Below are 24018 nucleotides of genomic sequence, written 5' to 3'. Positions count from 1 at the left end.
TTTCTTTTTAAATTCTTCATTGGGCATATTTTATTTTGATATGCAAGAACATTCCAAGTAGCTTTTGCATATATTTAACTATATCGATGCAAACTACAATGGCCTATTACACTGAAATGTAAAACAGGGTCTTTTCGGAATGAACCAAAACTTTTCGAACCAAGGCATTTTAAGGTCTTATCACCTAGTGGTTATGCCATAAAGGGATTTGCTCTCCTGCATAGAGCTTGTTGCTTGCTATACTTCTGTACAATTTTAAAAAATGGGTGTTAAAGTAAAACACTATACACTTATAAGGAGTATCTTCCCTTCTATTTCCTTTTTTTTTTTTTGGTTGTACGTCCAACCATTGCAGATTCCTGTTTCTTCTAATGGTAATCATATTGCTAGTGTTCCTTCGCCGACTTGGTTCTCATCAGAAGAGTCCGAGGGCTGAGCTTTGGCTTTATACGCCACGCGAGAAAATCCATAGCCTAGAGAACTTCCACTTGTTTGACATAGCTGCAAAACAAAAACATGTGTACTGCATTAAATATCTAACAGAAATTTCCCCAAAAGCAAAGACAAGTAGTACAAGTATAATTTACCTCAGTGAGCTCAGAAAGGTGGCGGGACCTAAACTCGTTGATTGTTGCTGCTATCTCAGACATTGGCAACTTAGCCTAGAAAATATAATATATATTCAGAATTTTATTTGCTTCACTCAAGTATGGTTAAAGAATGTCAAAAGCCAACTACAAGGAGGTGGAGATGCAAAGGCAGTGTGCAGCTACATCATTGCATCAGAAGTTACAACAACCCATCAAGAATGCTAAAGTATGCGGTAGAATAGATCTCTATCCAGTCATGAATTATGAAAAGCATTTCAGCTTTTGAGGTACAAAAGTTTGCAACAATAAATTTCAACAAATTCATGCTACTTAATATTTTTCCAAAGAGAAGACTGGGCAGTTATGCAGTTGTGAAGTGCTTTGAAATCACTGTACCAAATAAAGAGGCAATGGGCCATTGAATTTGTTACATTCACCCTTATTAATACTCGAGACGGTGTTACCGATATAAATGAAGCCTTGAGAAAACCATATACTATAACTTTCTGAAGAACCAGTGTAAATCAACACATGATGATAGCCATTGATTCACTATTAGTATCACTAGACAGTATCAAGATACAACTTTTCAACTTCGAATTTGGTTATACTGATAAATAACTTGCAACATAAAACAATAAATCGTTTGTCAAAATGAGATAAACAGGGGCTATAGATTTTCTTTCTTTTTTATGGGGTGGGAGACCCTTATCTAGCTACTACAAAAGAGAATACCTAGGTTACTTATCAAATCTACTTACTTGTGCAAGGACAGCAGCAGCCAACTGCAGGCTTGGTTCCAAGGTTTCAGGCACAACCTGTAAAACATATTTATCCACCTCAATTTATGCATTGTTCGTCACTTATCCAACTATCAAATGTGAAACTATTCCCTCTTTCATGCATAATATGTTACAACTAGAAATGTCACTGTAGTTTAATGTAATACAACAGCAAATGAATAAATATTTCAAGGCTCAGAATCCTGATGTTATCCAGAGAATCCTATGTGCAACCAATATGAACAAGTTTCCAACAAAAAGATCAATAACAGAAATTAGAATAAGAGAGATACCGCTGTTGCTCCAGCCTTCTCTAAATTAAGGCCATGATCTACATCATGAGCACGTACAAATGTTTTCACATTGGGAAAGTACTTGTTCAAGGCCCAAACAGTTCTGTAGTTTGCACCAGGAGTGTCTAATGTTATTGCAGCAGCACATGCTCTTTCAGCCCCAACTTTATGTAGAACCTAGTAATCGAGATAAGAATGTCAGAATAAAATATCCAAACCATATTTTTAAGTTTGAAAATTTGCTTTACCTCTCGGCTACCAGCATCACCAAAGTATACAGGAAGGTCAAGTGCACGACCAACTGCAACTCTGTCACTGCATTTATTATTAAAAAAATATTTATTCAGACGATCATCATGATAATAATTGGAAAATTTAACTACACAATATTTCCTGCATTCCTCCCTCCTAGATACCTTTCTTTAGATACAGTAATAAAGCAAAACTCAACTTGTTGAGACTCAAATAATCAACTACTGAACATCAAAATACTCTAGGAGCAATATGATGATATTCAGGATCCAATGACAATCAAAGCTCCGACATATAAGGAAACTCTAGTACCCTTCTATTCTGCTCGGGCCAGTTGCTTCTACAGCTTCTTTGATGGTCGTGTTTAGTTGTGGAAGTGAAAATCTTTGATTTCATATCCTCTCATAGATCTACGCAGTTCATAAATTCATTGCATGAATTCAAAGGATTTGTTGGTATATGACTTTAGCCACCATGGTATCTTGGTTGCTCAATCAGAATCTTCAGTTTGTAGCCTCAATCTTCTTCTGGTTAGGTTAGAATTGATTTCCATCAAGGTAATGATAGATAATTTTGATTAAAATATACAGCAGTATTGCTCAAACCAACTCCGACGATTTTTCTTCTCCCTTCTAATCTCGCACACTTCTTTCCCTTTTTTAAGTTTCTTTCTGGTGGTGGTGATACGGGCACGACCACGAAGATGGATGAGTGCGAGAGTGTGTCGACCCGAGACTTGGAGTGTACAAGTGAAGTGTGAAGAAAGGCTTGGAACATGCCAAAAACCGTCCACACAATACAATCCAAGGGCGCCTAAGTGAAGCCTTTCATTAAAAGGTCCTTTTGTATTCTATTTGTAACCTACTATATATAGAACATTGTAGGGTTTTTAGTAGTTAGTTTTGTGATGATATTGTAAGTAATATAACAATTGAAACACAAAGTCCTCTCTACCTTAAAGAGGCAAAACCGAAACGAGGTTCAACCAAGTGTGGATTCACTTGTGTTGTCTGTTCAAGGCTTAGAAACGTTGGGTGCTTGGGAGATTGACGTCCCTCTTGTGTCCACGTAAGAGTGTAGGTGTTAGTATTACATGTTTTGGTGTTTGATACACACCTTGGTTCTTAGTCTTATAATATTATATGTCACACTATCTATTTTTATATTTCTTGTAATCGTTTGATCTTGTATCTTGTATCTTGTAACCGTTGGTTTGTTGTTACCCTAGTGTTGTTCTCCTTGTTATATTATTGTTTATCTCTTGTTGTTGTGGCTGTTTTTGGCATTAAAAACACCTTTGTATCTTGTATTGTTGTGTTGTTGAGAACCCGAAACTTGTTCTTCATTGTGCTCTCGGTTTTCCTTTATTTAGTGAACTGTTTTTTGTTGTTTTTGGGGCATTCCAAGTTTGGTTTGTAACATTCGGTATCAAAGCATGGCTGATTTTGTTCCCACAAGATCAATCTTGGCTTGCTTGCTTGAAAAGTCAAAAAAAAAAAAGTGTTAGAAAATCGAAAAACCAAAAAGAAGCAAATCTGTCCATTTTTGTGTCTTCGCCCAAATTGTGTTCTTGTTGTGTCTTGGCCGAGATTTTTACTTGTCTTGAGTGTTTCTAGTGTTAGTTTTTATTCTTCACTAACACCATTGAGTTTATATCTGTGTTTGAACTTTAAATGTTGATGTTGTTATGAACATAAGACTTGGCCGATTGGTGTTGAACATTGTTGTGGTAGACTGTTTTGGGCGTGTGGTTTCTCCTTGTTGTTCTAAGCTTGGCCATATGATATTGTTGGTCTAAGAATATTTTGTTGACATTGCCGTGTGGTTAACCTTGTTGTTGCGGATTTGGAGTTGGACTTTGGAAGTTTTTCTTGGTGATTGTTGGTGTTGTTCTTGATGTTCTTCATATACTGTTAAAGGTAAAGTGGACTTTAGATCCAAAAAGGTGAAAGGAAAAAAAGGTGTAAGACTTGTTAGTCTTGTAAGACTCTACAACCACCGAAAGACTTATCAATCACTTCTCAACCACTTTCCATGATTTAAGGACCATGTTTTGAGGAAAAAGTACAAGTTAACTTTTTGAGTTTGAATTTCAAAAGGGCTCCAAGACTTGTCTTTTCCTCCCTTAACCAATTCCCACTATTCCAAATTGAAAAATTGACCAAGACTTTCCAAAATTGAAAAATAAAAAACCTTGACTAAAGAACCGCAACCAATAATAGAATGCCACATCATCATTTTATTGTTCACGCAACATTTTTAAGCTTAAATTTCATATTTCTTTTTATTGTTCCTTAGTTTCGGTTATTGATTCTAAATACTAATTGACAAGCTAGTACTCATCTACTAGAGTGTTAGTTTTGAGTCCGTTTGTTCGCGTTTGTTGTGTGCTTTTGTCTTTTTGAATCGTTGTTAGTTCTTGACTCAAGTCCTACAAGATTTCGTTTGAGTTTCAAACCAAAATCTATTTCGGACAAGAGTAGACTCAACTCCTCACGGGTCCTTAGCCGGCTTACAACACTTGTGAAGTTACGAGTGAGGTAATCAAAGAGTGAGAGTGTGGTGAGGGTTTTCTGTTGAACTAATTTGTTTGTTGTCGTCTTTTTTTTTCTTAGGTACCATGGATAATAACACTACCTCGGAACCATATGAAGGTTTCAAACGGAACCTTGAAGAGTTACGTCGATTGATATCCACACTTAGGCCACCAAATCCAATTCCTCTTGTCCAAACACCTTGTGATGAGAGCTTCCCAAAGGGAGAAATGGGTTGCCATGACCCGCACCAAGGTGAAGGCCGTAGCTCATGTGAGCTACAAGGTAAAAACGCTACTTCCTACACTCCTATAAATGTAGAATGTTGTGATGTGGCTAGTAATAGCCAAATGAGTGTAGTTGCGGTTTTACCTAGTGTAGAAGTGCATGACTCTTTGAACATAGTGTGTGATGAAAGCTTTGCTATTAGCTTTGTTCCTAGAGATCATGCGACTAGAGATGTTGAGAGTATTGGCATGTCTTTTTGGGGATGGACTTTTGGACCGTAAACTCCTCCACTTTGAAATGTAGTCCTCCCTTAAAGATAAATGTCTTGTGTGAGTGTGAGAATGACACCCTAGTGGGAGGAAAGAGTAGCCTAAGCTTGTACCCTTGGCTACTTCAACCATTTGATCCCGGTGTTATCTTAGGGTAGGGAAGAGTTACTCTCGGCTTAGGTGCATTTTTTTCTTGATGTTTGTCATAACCAAGTCCTTGGTGCATTTGTCAATGGCTTCCTAATGTGTAACACGAAGGAGACTTGGTTATATGTCAAGTTGAACTGCCTTGGCATATTGATGTTATGTATTTTGCTAACTCTAACCCTCATGTCATGAGGATGTGTGCTTGTTTGACTTCTCTTGATTTTGCAAGGTATGGATTCGAGGTCGAATTCTTTTCAAGAAGGGGAGGATGATATGGGCACGACCACGAAGATGGATGAGTGTGAGAGTGTGTTGACCCGAGACTTGGAGTGTACAAGTGAAGTGTGAAGAAAGGCTTGGAACATGCCCAAAACCATCCACACAATACACTCCAAGGGCGCCTAAGTGAAGCCTTTCATTAAAAGGTTCTTTTGTATTCTATTTGTAACCTACTATATATAGAACATTGTAGGGTTTTTAGTAGTTAGTTTTGTGATGATATTATAAGTGAGATAACACTTGAAAAATAAAGTCCTCTCTACCTTAAAGAGGCAAAACCGAAACTAGGTTCAACCAAGTGTGGATTCACTTGTGTTGTCTGTTCAAGGCTTAGAAACGTTGGGTGCTTGGAAGATTGACGTCCCTCTTGTGTCCACGTAAGAGTGTCGGTGTTAGTATTACATGTTTTGGTGTTTGATACACACCTTGGTTCTTAGTATTATAATATTATATGTCACTACCTATTTTTACATTTTGGTGTTTGATACACACCTTGGTTCTTAGTCTTATAATATTATATGTCACACTACCTATTTTTACATTTCTTGTAATCGTTTGATCTTGTAACCGTTGGTTTGTTGTTACCCTAATGTTGTTCTTCTTGTTATATTGTTGTTTATCTCTTGTTGTTGTGGCTGTTTTTTGTGTTAAAAACACCTTTATATCTTGTATTGTTGTGTTGTTGAGAACCCGAGACTTGTTCTTCATTGTGCTCTCGGTTTCCCTTTATTTAGTGGACTGTTTTTTGTTGTTTTTGGTGCATTCCAAGTTTGGTTTGTATCATTAATGATACGAATCAAACCACAGAAATGCACAAAACTACACAAAACAACCCACAAATTCAAAGCAACCCGAGGACCCTTTTGAGGGCAAGTTTTGGCCAACAACTACAACACAAGAAACAAGATACAAGGTGTATTTTACACCAAAAAACAGCAAGAACACGTGATGAACAAGATGATAACAATAACAATAACCAACGGTGTCAACAACACAAGAAACAACAACAAAAGATTACACTAAACAAAGGGATAGGTAGTGTGACATACAATATTACTAGATCTAAGAACCAAGGTGTGTATCAAACATCAAAACGAACATGTAATCTTAACACCAACACTCTTACGTGGACACAAGAGGGACGTCAATCTCCCAAGCACCTAACGTTTCTAAGCCTTGAACAAACAACACAGTTGAATCCACACTTAGTTGAACCTAGTTTCAGTTTTGCCTCTTAAGATAGAGAGGACTTTGTGTTTCAAGTGTTATCTTACTTACAATATCATCACAAAACTAACTACTAAAAACCCTACAATGTTCTATATATAGTAGGCTACAAATAAAATACAAAATGACCAAAAGGACCCTTTAATGAAGGGTGACACTTAGGCGCCCTTGGAGTGCAAAGCTTTCATCACACATTATGTTCAAAGAGTCATGCACTTCTACACTAGGTAAAACCGCAACTACACTCATTTGGCTGTTACTAGCCACATCACAACATTCTACATTTATAAGAGTGTAGGAAGTAGCGTTTTTACCTTGTAGCTTGCATGAGCTATGGCCTTCACCTTGGTGCGGGTCATGGCAGCCAACTTCCCCCTTTGGGAAGCTCTCACACAAGGCGTTTGGACAATAGGTTTTGAATTTGGTGGGATAAGTGTGGATACCAATTGGAGTATCTTTTCAATGTCCCGTTTGAAATTTTCAGAAATGGCATAGAAAGTATCACCCGTAGTACCTAAGAAAGACAACAACAAAGAAAAACAACAAACTAGTTAGCTCAAAATAGCCTCACCACACTCACTCTTTGATTACCTTACACGTAGCTTCACAAGTGTTGTAAGCCGGCTAAGGAACCCATGAGGAGTTGAGGGTCGAGTCTACTCTTGTCCGGAATAGATTTTGGTTTGAAACTCAAACAAATCTCGTAGGACGTGAGCCAAAAAACTAACGATTCAAAATGACAAAAGCACACAACAAACGCTAACACAAACAAACGGACTCTACCACTAACTTACAATCTAGTAGGAGATTACTAGTTTGTCAATTAGTATTAGAATCAACAAATGAAACCAAGAAACAACAAAATAAAACTAGGAAATCAAAATTTGAGCTCAAAATTATTGCTTGAACAGTAAATGGTGACGTGGTAGTCCACTATTGGCTTGGTTTTATCAAGTCTTTTTATTTTTGTCCCAATTTCAAGTCTTGGTCAATTACAATTTGGATTGGTGGAATTTGGTTAAAAGGAGGAAATATAAGTCTTGGAGCTCTTTTCAAACTCAAATTTCAAGACTTGACTTTTCTTGTACTTCTCCTTAAAACATGGGCCCTTAAATCATGGAAAGTGGTTGAGAAATGATTGACAAGTCTTTGGTGATTGTAAGTCTTTCAAGACTAACAAGTACTTACACCTTTTTCCTTCATCTTTAAGGATCCAACATTCACTTTATGTTTTAACAATATATGAAGGAGGTGAAGAACTTCAAGAACAACAACCACAACAAGAACAACAACAACGTCCAAGAACAACAACAATTCCACACGGCCACTCCTAAATCCACAGCAACAATGCCTTCAACACACGGCCAAGACTACTACAATTTCAACAAAATGTTCTTAGGCCACCAATTTATAACAACATCCACGGCCAAGATTAAGAACAACAACTTACACAAGATCAACAACAACAACACACGGCCAAGTTCAAGTTCACAACAACAACATCATCAACAAAAGCTCAAACTTAGCTAGAGACACAATGTGATAGTGAAGAACAAAACTAACACTAGAAACACTCAAGCCAAGTAAAAATCTCGCCAAGACACAACAAGAACACAAATTCGGCCAAGACACAAAAATGGACAAATTTGTTTTTTTTTTTGGTTTTATTTTTCAACTAACCAAGCCCAAGATTGATCTTGTGGAAACAAAATCAGCCTTAGCTCTAATACCAAATGACACAAATCAAACCACGGAAAGGGACAAAACTACACAAAACAGTCCACAAATTCAAAGGAACTCGAGGACCTTTTTGAGGGCAAGTTTCAGCGAACAACTACAACATAAGAATACAAGATACAAGGTGTATTTTACAACAAAAAACACCAAGAGCACATGATGAACAAGATGATAACAATAACAATAACCAACGGTTTCAACAACACAAGAAACAACAACAAAAGATTACACTAAACAAAGGGATAGGTAGTGTGACATACAATATTACAAGATCTAAGAACCAAGGTGTGTATCAAACACCAAAACCTTCAAACATGTAATACTAACACCGACACTCTTACGTGGACACAAGAGGGACGTTAATCTCCCAAGCACCCAATGTTTCTAAGCCTTGAACAAACAACACAAGTGAATCCACACTTGGTTGAACCTAGTTTCGGTTTTGCCTCTTAAGGTCGAGAGGACTTTGTGTTTCAAGTGTTATCTCACTTACAATATCATCACAAAACTAAGGAATAAAACCCTAACATGTTCTATTTATAGCATATTACAAATATAAGGTGAAATGACCAAAAAGTCCCTTTAAAGAAGAGTGACACTTAGGCGCCCTTGGAGTGCAATTTAGGGGCTGTTTTGAGTGTGTTCCAAGCTCCTCCTTTGCACTTCACTTGCACGGGATTGGTTGCAGCGGTGTAGTGAGAAGAGAAGGCAGAAGGGAAGAGACATATCTGGTGTGGAGGTGGTGGCAAAGGCAAAAGGGGAAGGGGATGAGTAAAGTCGTATTATGGTGGTGGCAGGATGGTGGAGGAGGTGGTGGCAGGGAAAGAGAACGAAGAAGAGTGATTTTATTTTCAAAATGCCTTTCACCCACTTATTTTAGGTGTATTACACGCATCATACCATGTCAGCAATGTGCCTAATAGAACACAGTTTAAGCATAGATCAAGTGTTCAACAGGTACTACTTAACAAGCCTTTACTTCAGGTGTCTTATGAAAATTTGTGACAAGGAATAAAGGGTTGTTTAACTATTTGATTATTTTGAGTCTTTGACCTTTGATTAATATTCAAATCTGATCTGTAAACATAATTAACTGTTCAATTAAAGACTAATACAATCTGGTTCAATTTCCTCAATTCTCTGGTTTGGCACTGTGGTCTGTGGCACTCTTTCAGGAAAACCATCATCCTCTTCTCTTTCATTGTCATTCCTTTGATGCATGCATGAATTTGAACATGTCTATGAATACAGAAAAATAAACTTTTATTTTAAAATCCTAAAAGCTGATGATGACTGATGACTCACTAACAAACTATATAGGCTATAGCCTATTCCATTGCTTGCTTTCATGACTGAATAATTATTCTACCTAATAATACTTCCTTCTGCCTCATTTTATATAATGCTGTTTGATAGGACCCCAAGTTTAAGATGTCATTAGTTGTGAAGAAAAAATATCTTTAATTAACAATTCTATAAAAAATTTGGCGTCTTCTCATTTTCAGACACTACTACTTGCAATGTAATAGTAGTTTACAGAATGCATTCGACAATTTGAGATTGCGTCTATAAGTGTAGTTCAGTTTCTGTTTCCCCATTAGACTGAGAGGCTATATATAATAAAAGACTTGCAAAAACATAACAGAACTCATGTATAATGAGAATATCACAAATATATATTTCAACCTTCACTGAACCCATAGGAGCTGAAATCAGTTGAATGTGAGCAAAAAGAGAATCAAACCTTCGCACATCAAGCGCAACAAATGGAATCAGTCGCTCGGAGAGAAGTTGGGCAATGATCTGTTAAGATGAAAACTAATTCAACAGATAGAAGATGGGACAGCTTCATTTTCCCAAAGTTTGACAACGTTTGTCAAATTATCAATATAACCATTTCATGAAAGCAGGGGGCAAAACCTGGCCAACACGACCAAATCCACAAATAATGATATGATCTTGCAAATCATCTGTCTGGAAAAGAAAAAAAGGAACTATCAATTTACATTGTTTTAAGCAACTAACTGAAGTCAGTGAAATCTTCTTCACATTTATGCAGGTAATAATCCAGAAAGATATCATTAAATGATATAGTCCTTCAAGTAGTGAGCTTTGGGGCACTGAACATCTGTTACTTCTCAAACCAATGATCGTCATAATAAATGCTAACTTTAACAATAAAAACTAATTTAAAGCAACGCAGCAATGAGTTAAATAAGCTCAGAAGGAAGACAAACTGAGGCTCAGGATTCAGAGGAAACTTAATCAGATGATGAGATTGATCTATAATTCAATAGACAATTACTTTCCAGGGAAGAAAAACGTTGTTGCAAAAAATAAAATTGTGCCAAAAGAAAAAAGGCAGAGAACTACAAGGGTTCAAACGGCTTAGTACCACAACACTGAGGCATGGGACTTAAAAAGCAACAACAAAGTAGACCACAAAACTTGAGAGATGAACCAGGATCAAAGAAAGGCACTGAAAGGAGAAAGCAGCCAGGGATGAAGAAATTTGAGTATGGGAAGGGGAGTAGTAAAAGGAAACTTTTCAAGCACCAAAATTCCAGCTTTCCTTATCTCCACAACTACTTTCTGAACAACAGAACTAAGGCCCCTTAACTTTAGCCCTTTAATTTCTATACCCTGTAACTATTGACAACCTGAAACCAAACTATGTTGTGTAAAGCTTCAAGGTTCTGAACCTGAAGTACAGGTCTAACTGTGTTTTTTCTGTGATCAACTCAAAAATCTAGCACAACAATGAATAATTATGTGACATGCACCAACGTTTGGCAACTATACCTGTGTTTGAAGTAAGATGTAATCAATTAGAATATACTAAATGTTATCTAATTGTGGAAACGAAAAACAGAGACTATACAACAACAACAACAAAGCCTGTATATTCCCACTTAGTGGGGTCTGGCGAGGGAAGAGTGTACGCAGTCCATACCACTACCCCTAACGAGGTAGAGAGGTTGTTTCCGATAGACCCCCAGCTCAAGATACAAGGCAGTATGACAGGCGGTAAACAAAACATCAAAAACATAGAACATGATACAATAACATAGATACGACATCCACAAAAGTACATTGCCAAAACACGGGACACCACAAATCCCCTACCTACTGACTACAACTCAACCACACCCTTAACCCTCTATCCTAATGATTTTCCTCCAAATCTTCCTATCCAAGGTCATGTCCTCAGTCGGCTGTAAGGGGTCAAAATAAAAGAATTTGCAAACTTGTACATGGTTCATTAGTTTCATCCTTGCTAAAAGCAAAAGAAGAAAGATAGTGCCACCAAAAGTAGGAACCAGTACCTCACTTTCCACAGGCAATAAACTTCGCACATCTTGCAGCTCAAAACGAGATGCTATTAGTTGACCTCCAGCAGCTAGATATGGTGTGAGGGCCATTGAAATTCCAACCACAAGAAACAGCAGAGATGACAATTCAGAAGACATTATTCCCTGAAAAAAAGGTAAAACCAACTAGAAATGATTAAATAAGATAATACACTTACTCTAACAAGATATATTTTTGTCATGGGGCAAAAATCCTCAGAGAGCTTAGCATTGCACTCTCCAGATAAGTTGCAGCTCAGAATCTATTTAAGGGTAGCTATAAGAATGAACAAGCCTCATGAAATAAGAGGAAATATAAATAGAAATAAGATGCCAGACATAGATAGAAACTGGAAAGACATTATGGTAGTTTGTCTCTACTTTCACAATAACAGGATCAGACAAGCTCAACAATTGATTTCAGCACACAGGTCAATCATAGAAAAGGTCCAAAATTCCTTGATAAAGGAAGAGAAGCGGCTAAAACAGCATCACCGTGAAAGACGGAGAAAAAGAAAATGAATAAAAGAATTTTATTAATGGATCTGAATTGCTTGTGATAGGTTAAAGCTATCAGAGATTTAACCTGATTGACAGCTTCACCAAAGGCTACAAAGGCAAACTCTCCACCCGGAGCAAGTAGGAGACCAACTCTTATTGCCGATACAATTGAAATACCAAACAGTTTACCAACTAATGCAACTAAGATAGTCTTGCCACCTAGTAGAAGTCCCAATGACCCCATAATCACTGAAAAGTTTGAAAGAAGAAGCTTGGGGTCAATTGACATTCCAACCTGCAAGCCAGATAATAATCGTTCAGTTTTAAAGATACAAAGCAGCCATAGTTATAAATTATAATATTATATTCATGGACAATTCTCATTCAGCCTGAATAAAAGTAGATTAAAATAGATCAAGTTTTGTCTGCAGCAGCAGCAGAAGAAGTTGTATCACAGAACTCAGAAGTACAGTCATTCAATGAGAACAACTCAGGGGAGACAGTCAAGCTCTACAAGCTGGTGAGAACACTAGAGATTTCAGAGCAAGAATTTTTAAATGTAAATAGACCCTTATCATGACCTATCTTACCTTAACTATAAGTGACTAGTAGTAGGATACAAAACTGCATTCACACTGTACAGTAAACAAGATAATTATCACCTACCGTCATGAAAAAGAGACCCAACAGGAGTCCACGATATGGAGCAATATCTGATTCAACTTGCAAGGAAAATTCAGTTTCTGCCAGAAGCAGACCAGCTAAAAATGCACCCAAAGCCATTGAAAGGCCAGCCTGCATTTATTTACATCAGATAATAAATCATAGCCTTAACAAGATAATCGTTCTAACAAAGTTGAGCAGTATACATGGACCCGTAAAAAATGTGATCATAAGTACCCTGGCAGTCAGAAGACTAGTCCCAAGGATAACAAGGAGTGTATTTGCTGAAAATATTTCTGCATTCTGGTTCTCTGCAATCTGCTTATAGATAGGCCGCAACAGCTGAAAAATAGAGAACGAATATATTAATGTCCTCGGACTTAACAGCAAAATATCTTTCGAGACTTGCAACAAAAGAAAAGTGGAATTACTACCCTAATTATCTTTTGTAAGTTGTAACAGACAAAAATAAAAAAATTAACTTAAATAATGTATGGGCAATAAAAAATAAAAGGACCACAGTCAAAACGTCATAAGAGATGTAGTCTGAACTTAAAAGCTATATACTACTAATCTGAAGCACTTATGATACTGGATGAGATTCTACATGACAAACAGCTTACCAGACGTCCTCCAGCAATAATGGCAGTGATGGCTACAATAGCCTTTACAGCAGCCAAACCAAGGGCCTCAGCTATGGCTCGGAAACCAACCTAATAAGAAAGTTTTGTTACAACAGAGGTAATTTGGAAAAAACAGCAATAGTGTGTACTCACAGCTATCAAAAGGAAAGAATATTGTTTCTGCATATGATTTGAGGCCCAGAACCTCATATAGCTGGAATTGTAATAATAAAAACAAGAAAATTTCAAATTATTTTTCAGAAGACAAGACTGTAATGTAAAAGAGTTTATACCCCTCCTTTTGATGAATTTGGTGAAATTAGTGGTATCAGTATGAGTAGAACAACCACCGCCAGATCCTGGAAGATAAAAGGAAAAAATTGTTTAATCATATCACAAAGAAATTCTAAAAGTGCCACTGCACAAGATATCATTTCAAGTGCATGACATCAGCCTATATGGTAATGGAAAGTAAATATGTGTGAATGGTGTATATGCCTAGATACACATAATATTATAAGTTTCAACACCCATCTCATGAGAAAGATGCGACAACTTTGTACTGTCTATATGCAGATACCTGAAAGAGTAATACAGAAAATGTAGCTCGTCCATGTCGTGATGTGCTCTCACCTCTTTCCTGCAAGACCTGCACAGATATGCAATATAATCAATTAGTATTAAAGTTTCAGTTTCCAATGCGTAAGAGACACAGGCACATAGACAAACTAATTATAGATAAACTACAATGCCTTGGATTGTAGAAAATATGTCGAATCACCAAGGAAATAACAAGAAAAACTCCAATGCTAATTTGAAATCTTGGCGATAGCCATTATCAAGAATTACTGCTTCTGGATTTTTGTTCTTAGGCATTAACTTAGATTAGAGTGTTGAACTGGTCACCAAATCAATGTGTTGATGAGTACACAAAACCACTTAAGTGCCAAATCTTGCCCATCATTCATCTAGCAAGGAAGACCGGCTAAAGATATAGAAGGATTTACCTGGAGGACAACAGCAGTGGAAGATAAGGCAAGACCATTTCCAATGACAATTGCAGCTGGTCCGGCCTGCCCGGCAACCAAATTAGCAACTAGCCCGACCACCACAGCTGTCACTAAGACCTGTATTCATTTATTGAAATTACTAATTAGTGTGAATCGAATTAGTTGATAGCATATCTCTAATAAGCAATATGGTGATGGGTTAATAACTCCCAAATGCTCAAACTTTTGCAATTACCTGAGCAGTTCCCAACCCGAAAACGTATTTCTTCATAGAACTTAGTCTCTCAACAGAAAGCTGTCAAAGAGAATACAAATAGAGGTTATTAAGCCAGTATTTGTAACACATTAAGAAAGAAATAAACTAGTCATTTTCCTGGAGTATACCTCTAAGCCAATGTTAAATAGCAGGAACACAACTCCAAATTCAGCAATAGCCTTGGTCCCATGTACATGACGTATGATAGAAAGACCATAGGGTCCAATCAAGATTCCAGCAGCCAAATACCCAAGAACAGGACTTCCTATACATTACAGCACAGAGAAGATGAACCATTAATAGGAAATAGGAATACGTATACGGTCTATTACAGAGGAGCAAAGGGCACGATCTGTGATATACATTGGGGCCACAAAAAACTAAGTATCCAATAAGTAAAGATCATGTTTCAATCTTTAGAACATGTTCACGAAAAGACCAGGAAGGAAACCTTTACATCAAAGAACAAGTTTGGTGAAACTATTTGACATAATAAGCCACTAGTTACTGTCCTCATGCAATAAAGATGGTGGCAAAATTCAATTACCTCCTGGAATTTTCTGGAAGATAGGCACAAAGATAACACTAGCAAGCAATAGCCATAACATGTCAAAAAGAGAAGCTTCTTCCTCATTTATCTGAAATGAGAAACAACACCATTAGCAAGTAGAAGTAAATCCCTATCCTAACAAATGGTGATGGCAGGCATTAAACTAGTGGGAGTTTAAGAGGCATGCCTCTTGATGAGGAATTCTCTCCATTAGTGTCTTAAGTTTCTTGGGCAGTTTCCTTATTTGTCGAACGAGAGGTCTTGTATTTGTTGAGACCTCATCAATGCTGGTGGTAATTATGTCTGGCTGCTGAAACGACTGAAAAATTCGCTCTGATCGATTGGCATAAAAGGCAATTCTGTGACAGATGTCAGAAGCATATCAAATACCACAACCACAACAAGCTATACCAATCGAATGGTACAAAGATTGTATCCTAAAGAGGTACTTATACATGCAGCTATAGAGAAAAAGCTTCATCTTCTAAAAGAAACAAAGAATGGATAGTGTTATAGTAGTGGTACCCTGCTCCCATCACTAATGAGCCAACCACCAGCTTGGGCAATTGATTCCTTGCAGACTCAAGGAGACTCTGGAAAACTGAAGCAGGTGTGAACTCTTCACCATCTGAGGACGAGAAGAAAGATGCAGGCAAGAAACGGGATGATTTCTTCAATAATGCTTTGGGAGCATTAAGCGATGAACTGTCCTTAGCTGATTCCTTGTTGGCCTCCTGCCTCACAGTTTGAACACTTTTTGGATTTTCTGCATCAGAATCAAAATCTTTTGAGGAGTCTAGAACTAACTTTCTATCTTCATCGTCACTCGCATCAGACAAAGGTCCACTGACCACCCAAGCATCCTCCAGTTGTACCTCTCTATCTTTTTCAATAACACTATCAATAGAACTTCTAGGGAATACCTCATCCTCGCTAAGGGTCCCATCGACTGACACTTGGCTTAGAGTAGATGATCCATTCTGTATGGCTGAAGTTTCTGCATTGTCAACAGGTGATGCAGCTAGGTTCTTCTCGGCTTTCTGCAAAGCAATCTCCGCATCACTGACCCGTTGAGTAGCCTCAAGCTCATAAGCAACAGCTTGTTCGGCTAAAAGCATTATGTTTGAAACATCTTCCTCAGCTTTTAAAGCATTGATTTGAGCTTGCTCAGCTAGATCATTCAACCTGTCAACCTCTTTTTGTAGCTCTTCTTTTTTGTTCTGCACCCGCCTCAATATAGCCTCACAATTTTCCAAATGGTCCCGACACTCCTCTATATCTTCCTGAACAGCTGAAAGTGCTGCCTCTTCCTCCATCAATGAAGTTAATTCCTGCCCTTTGCTTTCTTCAGAAGTTTTTGAAGGCATACTTCCTTGTTTTGCAGCTTGTATTGAATCAAGAGCAACCAGAAGCCTTGCCTCAGCCAAAGAAAGGGCCATTGTTGCTTTTTGAACTGCTTCTTTAGCGATCATCTCTTCACCTACAATCTCTTGAATGCTGTCAAGTTGTTTGTTTACATCATCCCATGCATGAGCAGCTTCATCCTTTAATGCTATAGCAGCTTCTGATATCGTCTGAGCTTTTTCCTCAAACATCGTACTGTTCATCTGTGCAACTTCCAGATCCTTGAGTGCCTTCTGCAACAACTCCCTTAATTCATCAAATTGAGGCCCTTCTTTTTCTTCTCCTTTGTCTTCCTCCAACTCCGTAGCACTACTAATTTCTGCGATGCCATTAGTACTAGCAGTCAATGATCCACCATCTTCAGCACTCTCACTGGACTCCACATTTCTACCATTACCATCGATAAACGCAAGTGAATCATTTCCCTGGCACCTCAGCAACTTCACTCCCCTAGAACCCTTAACACCCGCCAAATTCCCACTTGAATCAGATTTCCACAACGCACAACTCAATTGAATCCTCCTCGAATAAGCTAAACTATTATCACTACATCCGCCAATCCGTTTCAACCTTTTCCCCGTTGAACTCTTCTTACATAAAACCCTAGCATTTCCAAGCAATTTATAATCCAATCCTACACAACTCCCGCTTTTCCTATCTAATATCTTGTAGTTCAAAGCTTCACCACAATGCAAACCATTCGGCTGCCATACACAGTAAGCAAATCCCATCCTCCTCTCCTCCAACTCACTAGACGTCAGAAAAACACCAAACCGAAGCCACAAATTCTCATTACCACCTAACAAAACAAACAAAGCAAGTTCCCTTTCCAATCAACAAACAAGTAAGAAATCAATTCAAAGGCAACACAAATAATCAGCCAAAATGAAATAGATTTTGCGACTAATCAACATTCAATAAATTCCAAAAAAAAAAAAAAAAAAAAAGCATACACATGAAGTAACAGTTAACAGTAATGAAAATGAAAATGAAAATGGAAACAGACGAGAAATCTGAACTTACCGAAACCGATACAAGTGGCAGTTGGGAATATCAACGGCGGAATTTGAGAGGAAATTAGGTCAGAAATTGATTGGACTAACTGTGCTATTGGCTCTTCCTATCGATTATTTATATAGCTTTGTCCAAGAAGAAAGAGCCTTTCGTTTTTAGCGACTCTGTGCTTACTTGAAAAGTTGAAATGAAATTATGTTAACAAATGCTCCTACTATTTTATTCTCTTTTTTTCATTTTCAGTTGCCATATTATTTTTTCCTCCATATCAATTTGTTCGGCTTTAATTTATTTTAAAAATAATAGTAATACTTTTTTATGTGACATTTCTAAGAATAAAATATTTTGATATATGTGTTACATATTTAATTTAAAATTATAAAATTCAAAAAATTATTTTTAAAATAAAAATAGATCAAATAAATTAAAATAAAAAATAATATTTTTTTCTTTTATTGAGGTTTTTTTTTTCTCCCTCCATTTGGGGAACATGACAAAATTGGATGAAAGGGTTTATTGGTGGATATTCCATTTTTTGCATTTACATGTTTACCCTTTTTGTTATTGTTTGATGGAAAATTCATATTCGCAAATAGATATTTAGTCATGTGATACGTAATGGGTAACGTACCTAACTGAAAGTGGTTTCTAACTTTTCAAAATTTCAACTTTATGTGAAGTGAGATGAATCGATTTTTTATAGTCTTTTTTATAAATTATTTTTAAAATATTAGAAATTTGAAAATAATATATAAAAGATATGAAAAGGTAATATTTTTCTATTTAAATTTTAAAATGCGTATAAAAGAAGTCCGTTTCTAATTTACATACAAGTAAAGATGTATAAAAGTCGAGTTGGATCGGACTTTTTAATTATCAAATCAAATCAATTGTGTTTGGTATGCCTAGAAGAATATATTTGATACAATAAGGGAACATAGTAGTAACTAAATTTATCTAGAAGAATATATTTGATACAATAAGGGAACATAGTAGTAACTAAATTTATTATGTCTTGATTAAATAAATGTATCAATACTGATACAAACTAATTTGATTCGTCGATTAAGTTCTTCTGTTCGTTTTCAATTCAATAGTCAGCAGTTTGATTTCAATTTTGGATCAGAGTTTTCAATTATCAAACCAAATCAATTATATTTAGTATACCCCAAAGAAGTGTATTACTTAGTGAATAAATGATAACCTCTCGAGTTAATATCAAAAGGTTACTCAACTTTGAAAATTTATCTAACAAAGTCATTAATTTTTATTTTTTTATCAAGTAAAAATAAGTTTGAAATGCAAAAACTAATAATTAAAAGTTCAAATTTATAAAAACAAAAAGAAATTACCTTAAAATTTTAAAGCTGATAAGGAAATATTTATTTTAACTATGGTTAAAATGTTAAAATTTTATTTATCAATTAAATTTTAACCATTCATATTTAATCATGACACATTTTTTCCAGCCAAATAACACCTTGAGGGAAATGGAGAGAATAAAAATAGATACAAGAACTCCAACACACGGGGCTATGCACAGAGTTGGTTTAATTAATTAAGATAAGTGTAGTTATCATGTACGACTTTATTCCTGAATTTCATGTATATATAGCTCTATCAACATCAACCCTCTGATTGTTTTGACTCCATGATACTGATCTATTTTTCTTATCACATATGGCGTTTTAATTTGCTCGGGATTGAGCTAGAGTACAAATTATGGGTTAGGTTGAACCTAGTGATCATTTTAATTAAAACTTTATATTTTTAAAAAATTTATTATTGAATATATATAAATTATTAAAACCCAATAAATTAAAATAAATAAAATTTTGAATCCAAATGGGTTAAAATAAATAAAAAATTTAAATTCTGGCTCCTCTAGCAGCGGTCATGCCTATTATTTACCCCGTACACCAATGATGATTGATACCTATCTAAATATAATTCCAACGGGATCTCTTCTGTTAACCACACATACTGCAGAATATTGAAATTAACACTATAATTCACACTCGGCAACCTAGTATTTTTATATATCTATCTAATTAATTATAAGGAACAACAAGTTTTATGCATGAAATAAGAGTGTGTGTAATTAATACAAATACACTTTCTCTTTTCAAGCCACGACTAAAACTAAATTCATAATCAAATACACAAGCACTATGTAAATCTGACAGACAGACTAAGAAAAATCACATAAATTAAAGTGTAATTTATTAACAATAGTTGTATATTTAGGCTGTCCACAAATAACAAATTTAATTTTAGAAATATTAAGATAAAAATGTTGACTATAGAGAGAGAAATAGATAACCATAAATGTTTTACAAACAATTTGTATGTAACTTAATCAAATTAATAAGGTATAAGAATATATCAATCTACTTTGCAAAACATCTAATATGCCAAGTTTACAGCATCAAGTTCCTTTATTATGATCACCATCAAGATGTATGTATACTTGGTTTCCTTTATTATGATCACCATCTATGTACTTTGCATTTTCATTGTATTGTCAGTATTTTCATTGTCTTGACTTTTGCTTGATAATGATCGTTAGCTACTTTTTTTTTCTTATCACCGTCTTTGATCTTACAAATTACATAATACTCTGTCATCAGCCACTTGCCGTAAGCAGACTCGATGGATAATTTGTCAGCGGCGCGGGATATCCATAATAAATAAAAAAAAAAAATGCTGTTTTTTCGTGTTTTTTTTTTCATAATTATATTATATTTCACATAGTAATATTGTTATTTATAATAATAAGTATTGATTCAAGTTAATAGGATGTTAACCATGCATGGTTTTCAATATATTACCTTGGATATTATTGCAAATATATTATTTATTATTATAAAGATTTGAGTAGTTTAATTCAAAGTTACAAAATATTTTTATTGAATAATGATAATTTTTATACTATATTCAATAATATTATTAAAAAAATAAAATTATAAAATTAACAATTAAAATTTTTGAAGCCTTAAAATTTTGATGGCCTAATGTAAAGACTTTGATAGCCTCACGATGAGTCACCCCTGCTTTTCACGTACCCCATAAGCCTGCGTTTATGGTCAAAAATCTCCTTCGTTCCCTATGGTTTGTTGATTTCATGTCTCATTCCCCACAGTTCGCTCTGTTCTTATCCCATCCGTTTTTTTTTCCTTCAATTGCGTAATGAAGTACCACCAAAGTTGAAAAAGTTTTTGGAGATTGGTGGTGATGGTATCTTGAGGTACCAAGGCAGATTGTGGGTTCTCGATATTGATGGGCTATGAGAAAGGATCTTAGATGAGGCTTATGAATCGAGATGCATTGTTCATCCTAGTTCTATAAAGTTGTACCATGATTAGAAAGAGATCTATTGGTGGAATAACATGAAGAGTGATGTGGTTAATTTCTCGGCTAAGTGCATGGTGTGTCAACAAGTGTAGGTTGAGCACTTGAGGTCTAGTGGTTTGTCTCGAGAGATTGAGTTGCCTGTGTTAAAATGGGATGTGATTAAAATGGATTTCTTCACTGGTCATTTGCAGGCTGGCCATCAGTTCGATTCAATTTTGGTCATCGTGGATAGGATGACCAAGTCCACACATTTTCTATCCGTGAAGACTAACTATTCGGCAGAGGATTGTGCTAAGCTCTTCATTCAGAAGATCATGAAGTTGCATGGTGCTCCAGTTTCCATCTGATCTGATTGAGGAACTTTGTTCTCATCTCACTTTTGTCGTTCATTTCAGAGAGGCTTGGAAACTAAGGTGAATTTTCGCACCACTTGCCACCCCCGGATAAATGGACAAGTGGAGAGGACGATACACTTGGGAGGACATGCTAAGGTCTTGTTTGATCAACTTTGGTGGTAGTTTGGTTGATCATTTTTCACTCATAGAGTTTTCATATAATAATAGCTATCATTCAAAAAATTTGCCATGTATAAATTTGCCAAAAAATTTGAACAAGGTTGCTCAAATCTTAAATAATCCCCCTTTTTAAACCAAAGACTACCTTTCTTACCCACAAAAAGGAAAAAAAAAAATTAAAGATACCTAAATACAAATCAAATTCAAAGCAATCAAGATTTAAGATCAAAGATTCAAACTTCAAAAAAAAACCCAAACAAAGCATTAACTAAACTTCTAAATAAGAAATACCCAAATTAATATTTCTCCGAAACTCCTCAAAAACGCAAGGAATCACTAAAAATCAACGATTTACTTTATTGAAATTTTTTATCAAGCATGAAGTGTGCAAAGAAAAGTAATTTTTTAGGGGGGCAAATGCAATTTTTTTTCGCTTTTCCACAAGGATAGAGAATTCTTTACCAGTAGAAAAGAATCAAAAGGCAAATGGATCAAAAAAAAAAAAAAAAAGAGCTTAAATATTAACAAACTACATGGCATAAGGAGAATTTAATTATTTTTTTTTGTTAATTTATCCTCCTCCCTTCATTTCCCGGAAATGGAAAATTTGTCTTGGGTTACATGTTGAAAAATTGAAAGAGTATTATGCCAAAACTCCTTTTATGCATTATGTAATTTCATTCCCAAGGGTTACGCTAAATGACAAATGTTTGAGTAATAGAACTTAAGAAAAAAGTGAAGCTTTTCTTGGACATTTCAACAAACACCTTAGTAATAGAGAATTTCTTCTTTTTTCCTTACTAACTTTTGTTTAATTCAAAAATTAGTGCATTCAGTGATTAACAAAGCAGAAACATTTCATAAAAGTATTTAAACAAATAACTAAGTGCATGTACAAGATTAATCAATTAAATATGAAGAAAGAAAAAATTTGAGATGTGAATAAATCATATTTCTTAAAAACACTAATTAAAATGAAAAATAAAGCAAAAAAAAGACAGAAAATCGTAAAGCCTCACTGTAGCATGACTTTTATAGTCATAAAATTTTTATTAGATTCAATAGTCCATCATCTCATCGTCATTGTCAAGTTAGGATACAACAAAATTACTCACTAAATAGAAAAAAATTGAAAAAATAGATGAAATTTTAGTAGAGGGGAATGAAGGAGATGAAAATGGAAAGACATAGAAAGCAAAAATAGACACGTGCTCATTTATCAATAAAAGAAAGTTAAATTTAATGTACAACTTATACATCGTTTAGTACAATCAAGAAATGTTGTGTTGGTATGTACAACTTATACTATCTTTAGTACAACCAAGAAATGTTGTGTTGGTCCTTGATTGTTCACTTATAAATAAGGTTATTACCATGGTTGACCATCATCATTAGCTACTCTTTTTTCTTATCACCATCTTTGATCTTACAAATTATATAATACTCGGTCATCACCCACTCGCCGTAAGCGGCCTCGATGGACAATTTGTCAGCGACGCGGAAAGTATAATTCAAACTTTTTAGAAACGTCTCAATAAAATTAATAGCCTAAAAATCAAATTTTAATTTAAGGTCTTCAAAAATATCCATATACATAATAAATAAATAAAATTAATGTTGCTTTTTCATTTTTTTAATAATTATATTATATTTCACGTACTAATATTATTATTTATAATAGTAAGCATTGATTTAAGTTAATAAAATGTTAACCATCCGTTTTCAATATATTGCCTTGGATGTTATTACAAATATATTATTTATTATAATAAAGATTTGAGTAGTTTAATTCAAAGTTACAAAATATTTACTGAATAATGATAATTTTTATACTATATTCAATAATATTGTTAAATTTTTTTATATAAAATTAACAATTAAATTTTTTTAAGGCCTTGAAGTTTTGGTGGCCTAAAGTAAAGACTTTAACAGCCTCACTTGAGTCACCCCTGCTTATCACGTACCCCATAAGCCTGCATGCCTTTATGGTCAAAAACCTCCTTCCCTATGGCCTGTTGATCCCATGTCTCCTTCCCCACAATTCGCTCTGCTCTTATCCCATCCGCCTTCTTTTCCTTCAGCTGCGTAATGAAGTAACCCTTGAAAACATGCCAGGGGTCCTTGTCCCCGTAAAGGTCCACTTCCTGTATGAGTTTATTTTATTAGATACATGAGGACTTGGGTGTTAGTGGGGTGAAATCGATACCTCTTCTGACGGGAAGAAATTTGATGATGATGAACGGCCATTGTGGTTAATGAAGCTTATAAGTAGAGATTGAAAAGAATATATAATATTACTCATTAGGAACCCTAAAACCCTAGCCCTAGCGATCGTAGAAAATTGCACGACTTTTGAATTAATAAAGTGATGAGATGTTGAAGTTTAAAGCGTTACTAATATATACTAGTATACGTATTGTAAACCTAGATAAGAATAGTC

General features: G+C 35.4%; 1 protein-coding gene across 2 annotated transcripts; it reads right to left on the bottom strand.

Moving 5' to 3' along the window:
• Positions 1-41: 41 nt before the first annotated feature.
• On the bottom strand, positions 42-18034 carry LOC107839162 (K(+) efflux antiporter 2, chloroplastic). Of its 2 annotated transcripts, XM_016682542.2 has the most exons (21): positions 17719-18034; positions 15817-17494; positions 15479-15650; positions 15289-15379; positions 14870-15006; positions 14721-14780; positions 14483-14602; positions 14056-14124; positions 13769-13834; positions 13476-13565; positions 13090-13194; positions 12856-12984; positions 12275-12484; positions 11665-11814; positions 10259-10312; positions 10083-10141; positions 1914-1980; positions 1666-1842; positions 1352-1408; positions 588-662; positions 42-501 (listed from the first exon to the last, which is right to left on the bottom strand). In XM_016682542.2, exons 2-21 carry the CDS (start codon positions 17424-17426, stop codon positions 379-381), a joined length of 3621 nt encoding a protein of 1206 aa, XP_016538028.2. In that variant the 5' UTR covers positions 17427-17494; positions 17719-18034; the 3' UTR covers positions 42-378. The 2 variants fall into 2 exon arrangements, with proteins under 2 accessions (XP_016538028.2, XP_016538029.2); XM_016682543.2 differs by lacking the exons at positions 42-501; positions 588-662; positions 1352-1408; positions 1666-1842; positions 1914-1980 and adding an exon at positions 6968-7115 and having other exon boundaries at positions 17719-17969.
• Between the last annotated feature and the right edge of the window lie 5984 nt (positions 18035-24018).

This window comes from Capsicum annuum, chromosome 8, assembly GCF_002878395.1.
Source record: "Capsicum annuum cultivar UCD-10X-F1 chromosome 8, UCD10Xv1.1, whole genome shotgun sequence".
Taxonomy (NCBI): domain Eukaryota; kingdom Viridiplantae; phylum Streptophyta; class Magnoliopsida; order Solanales; family Solanaceae; genus Capsicum; species Capsicum annuum.
Note: the sequence above shows the minus strand (reverse complement) of the source record. Positions and strands in the feature narration are given on the sequence as shown.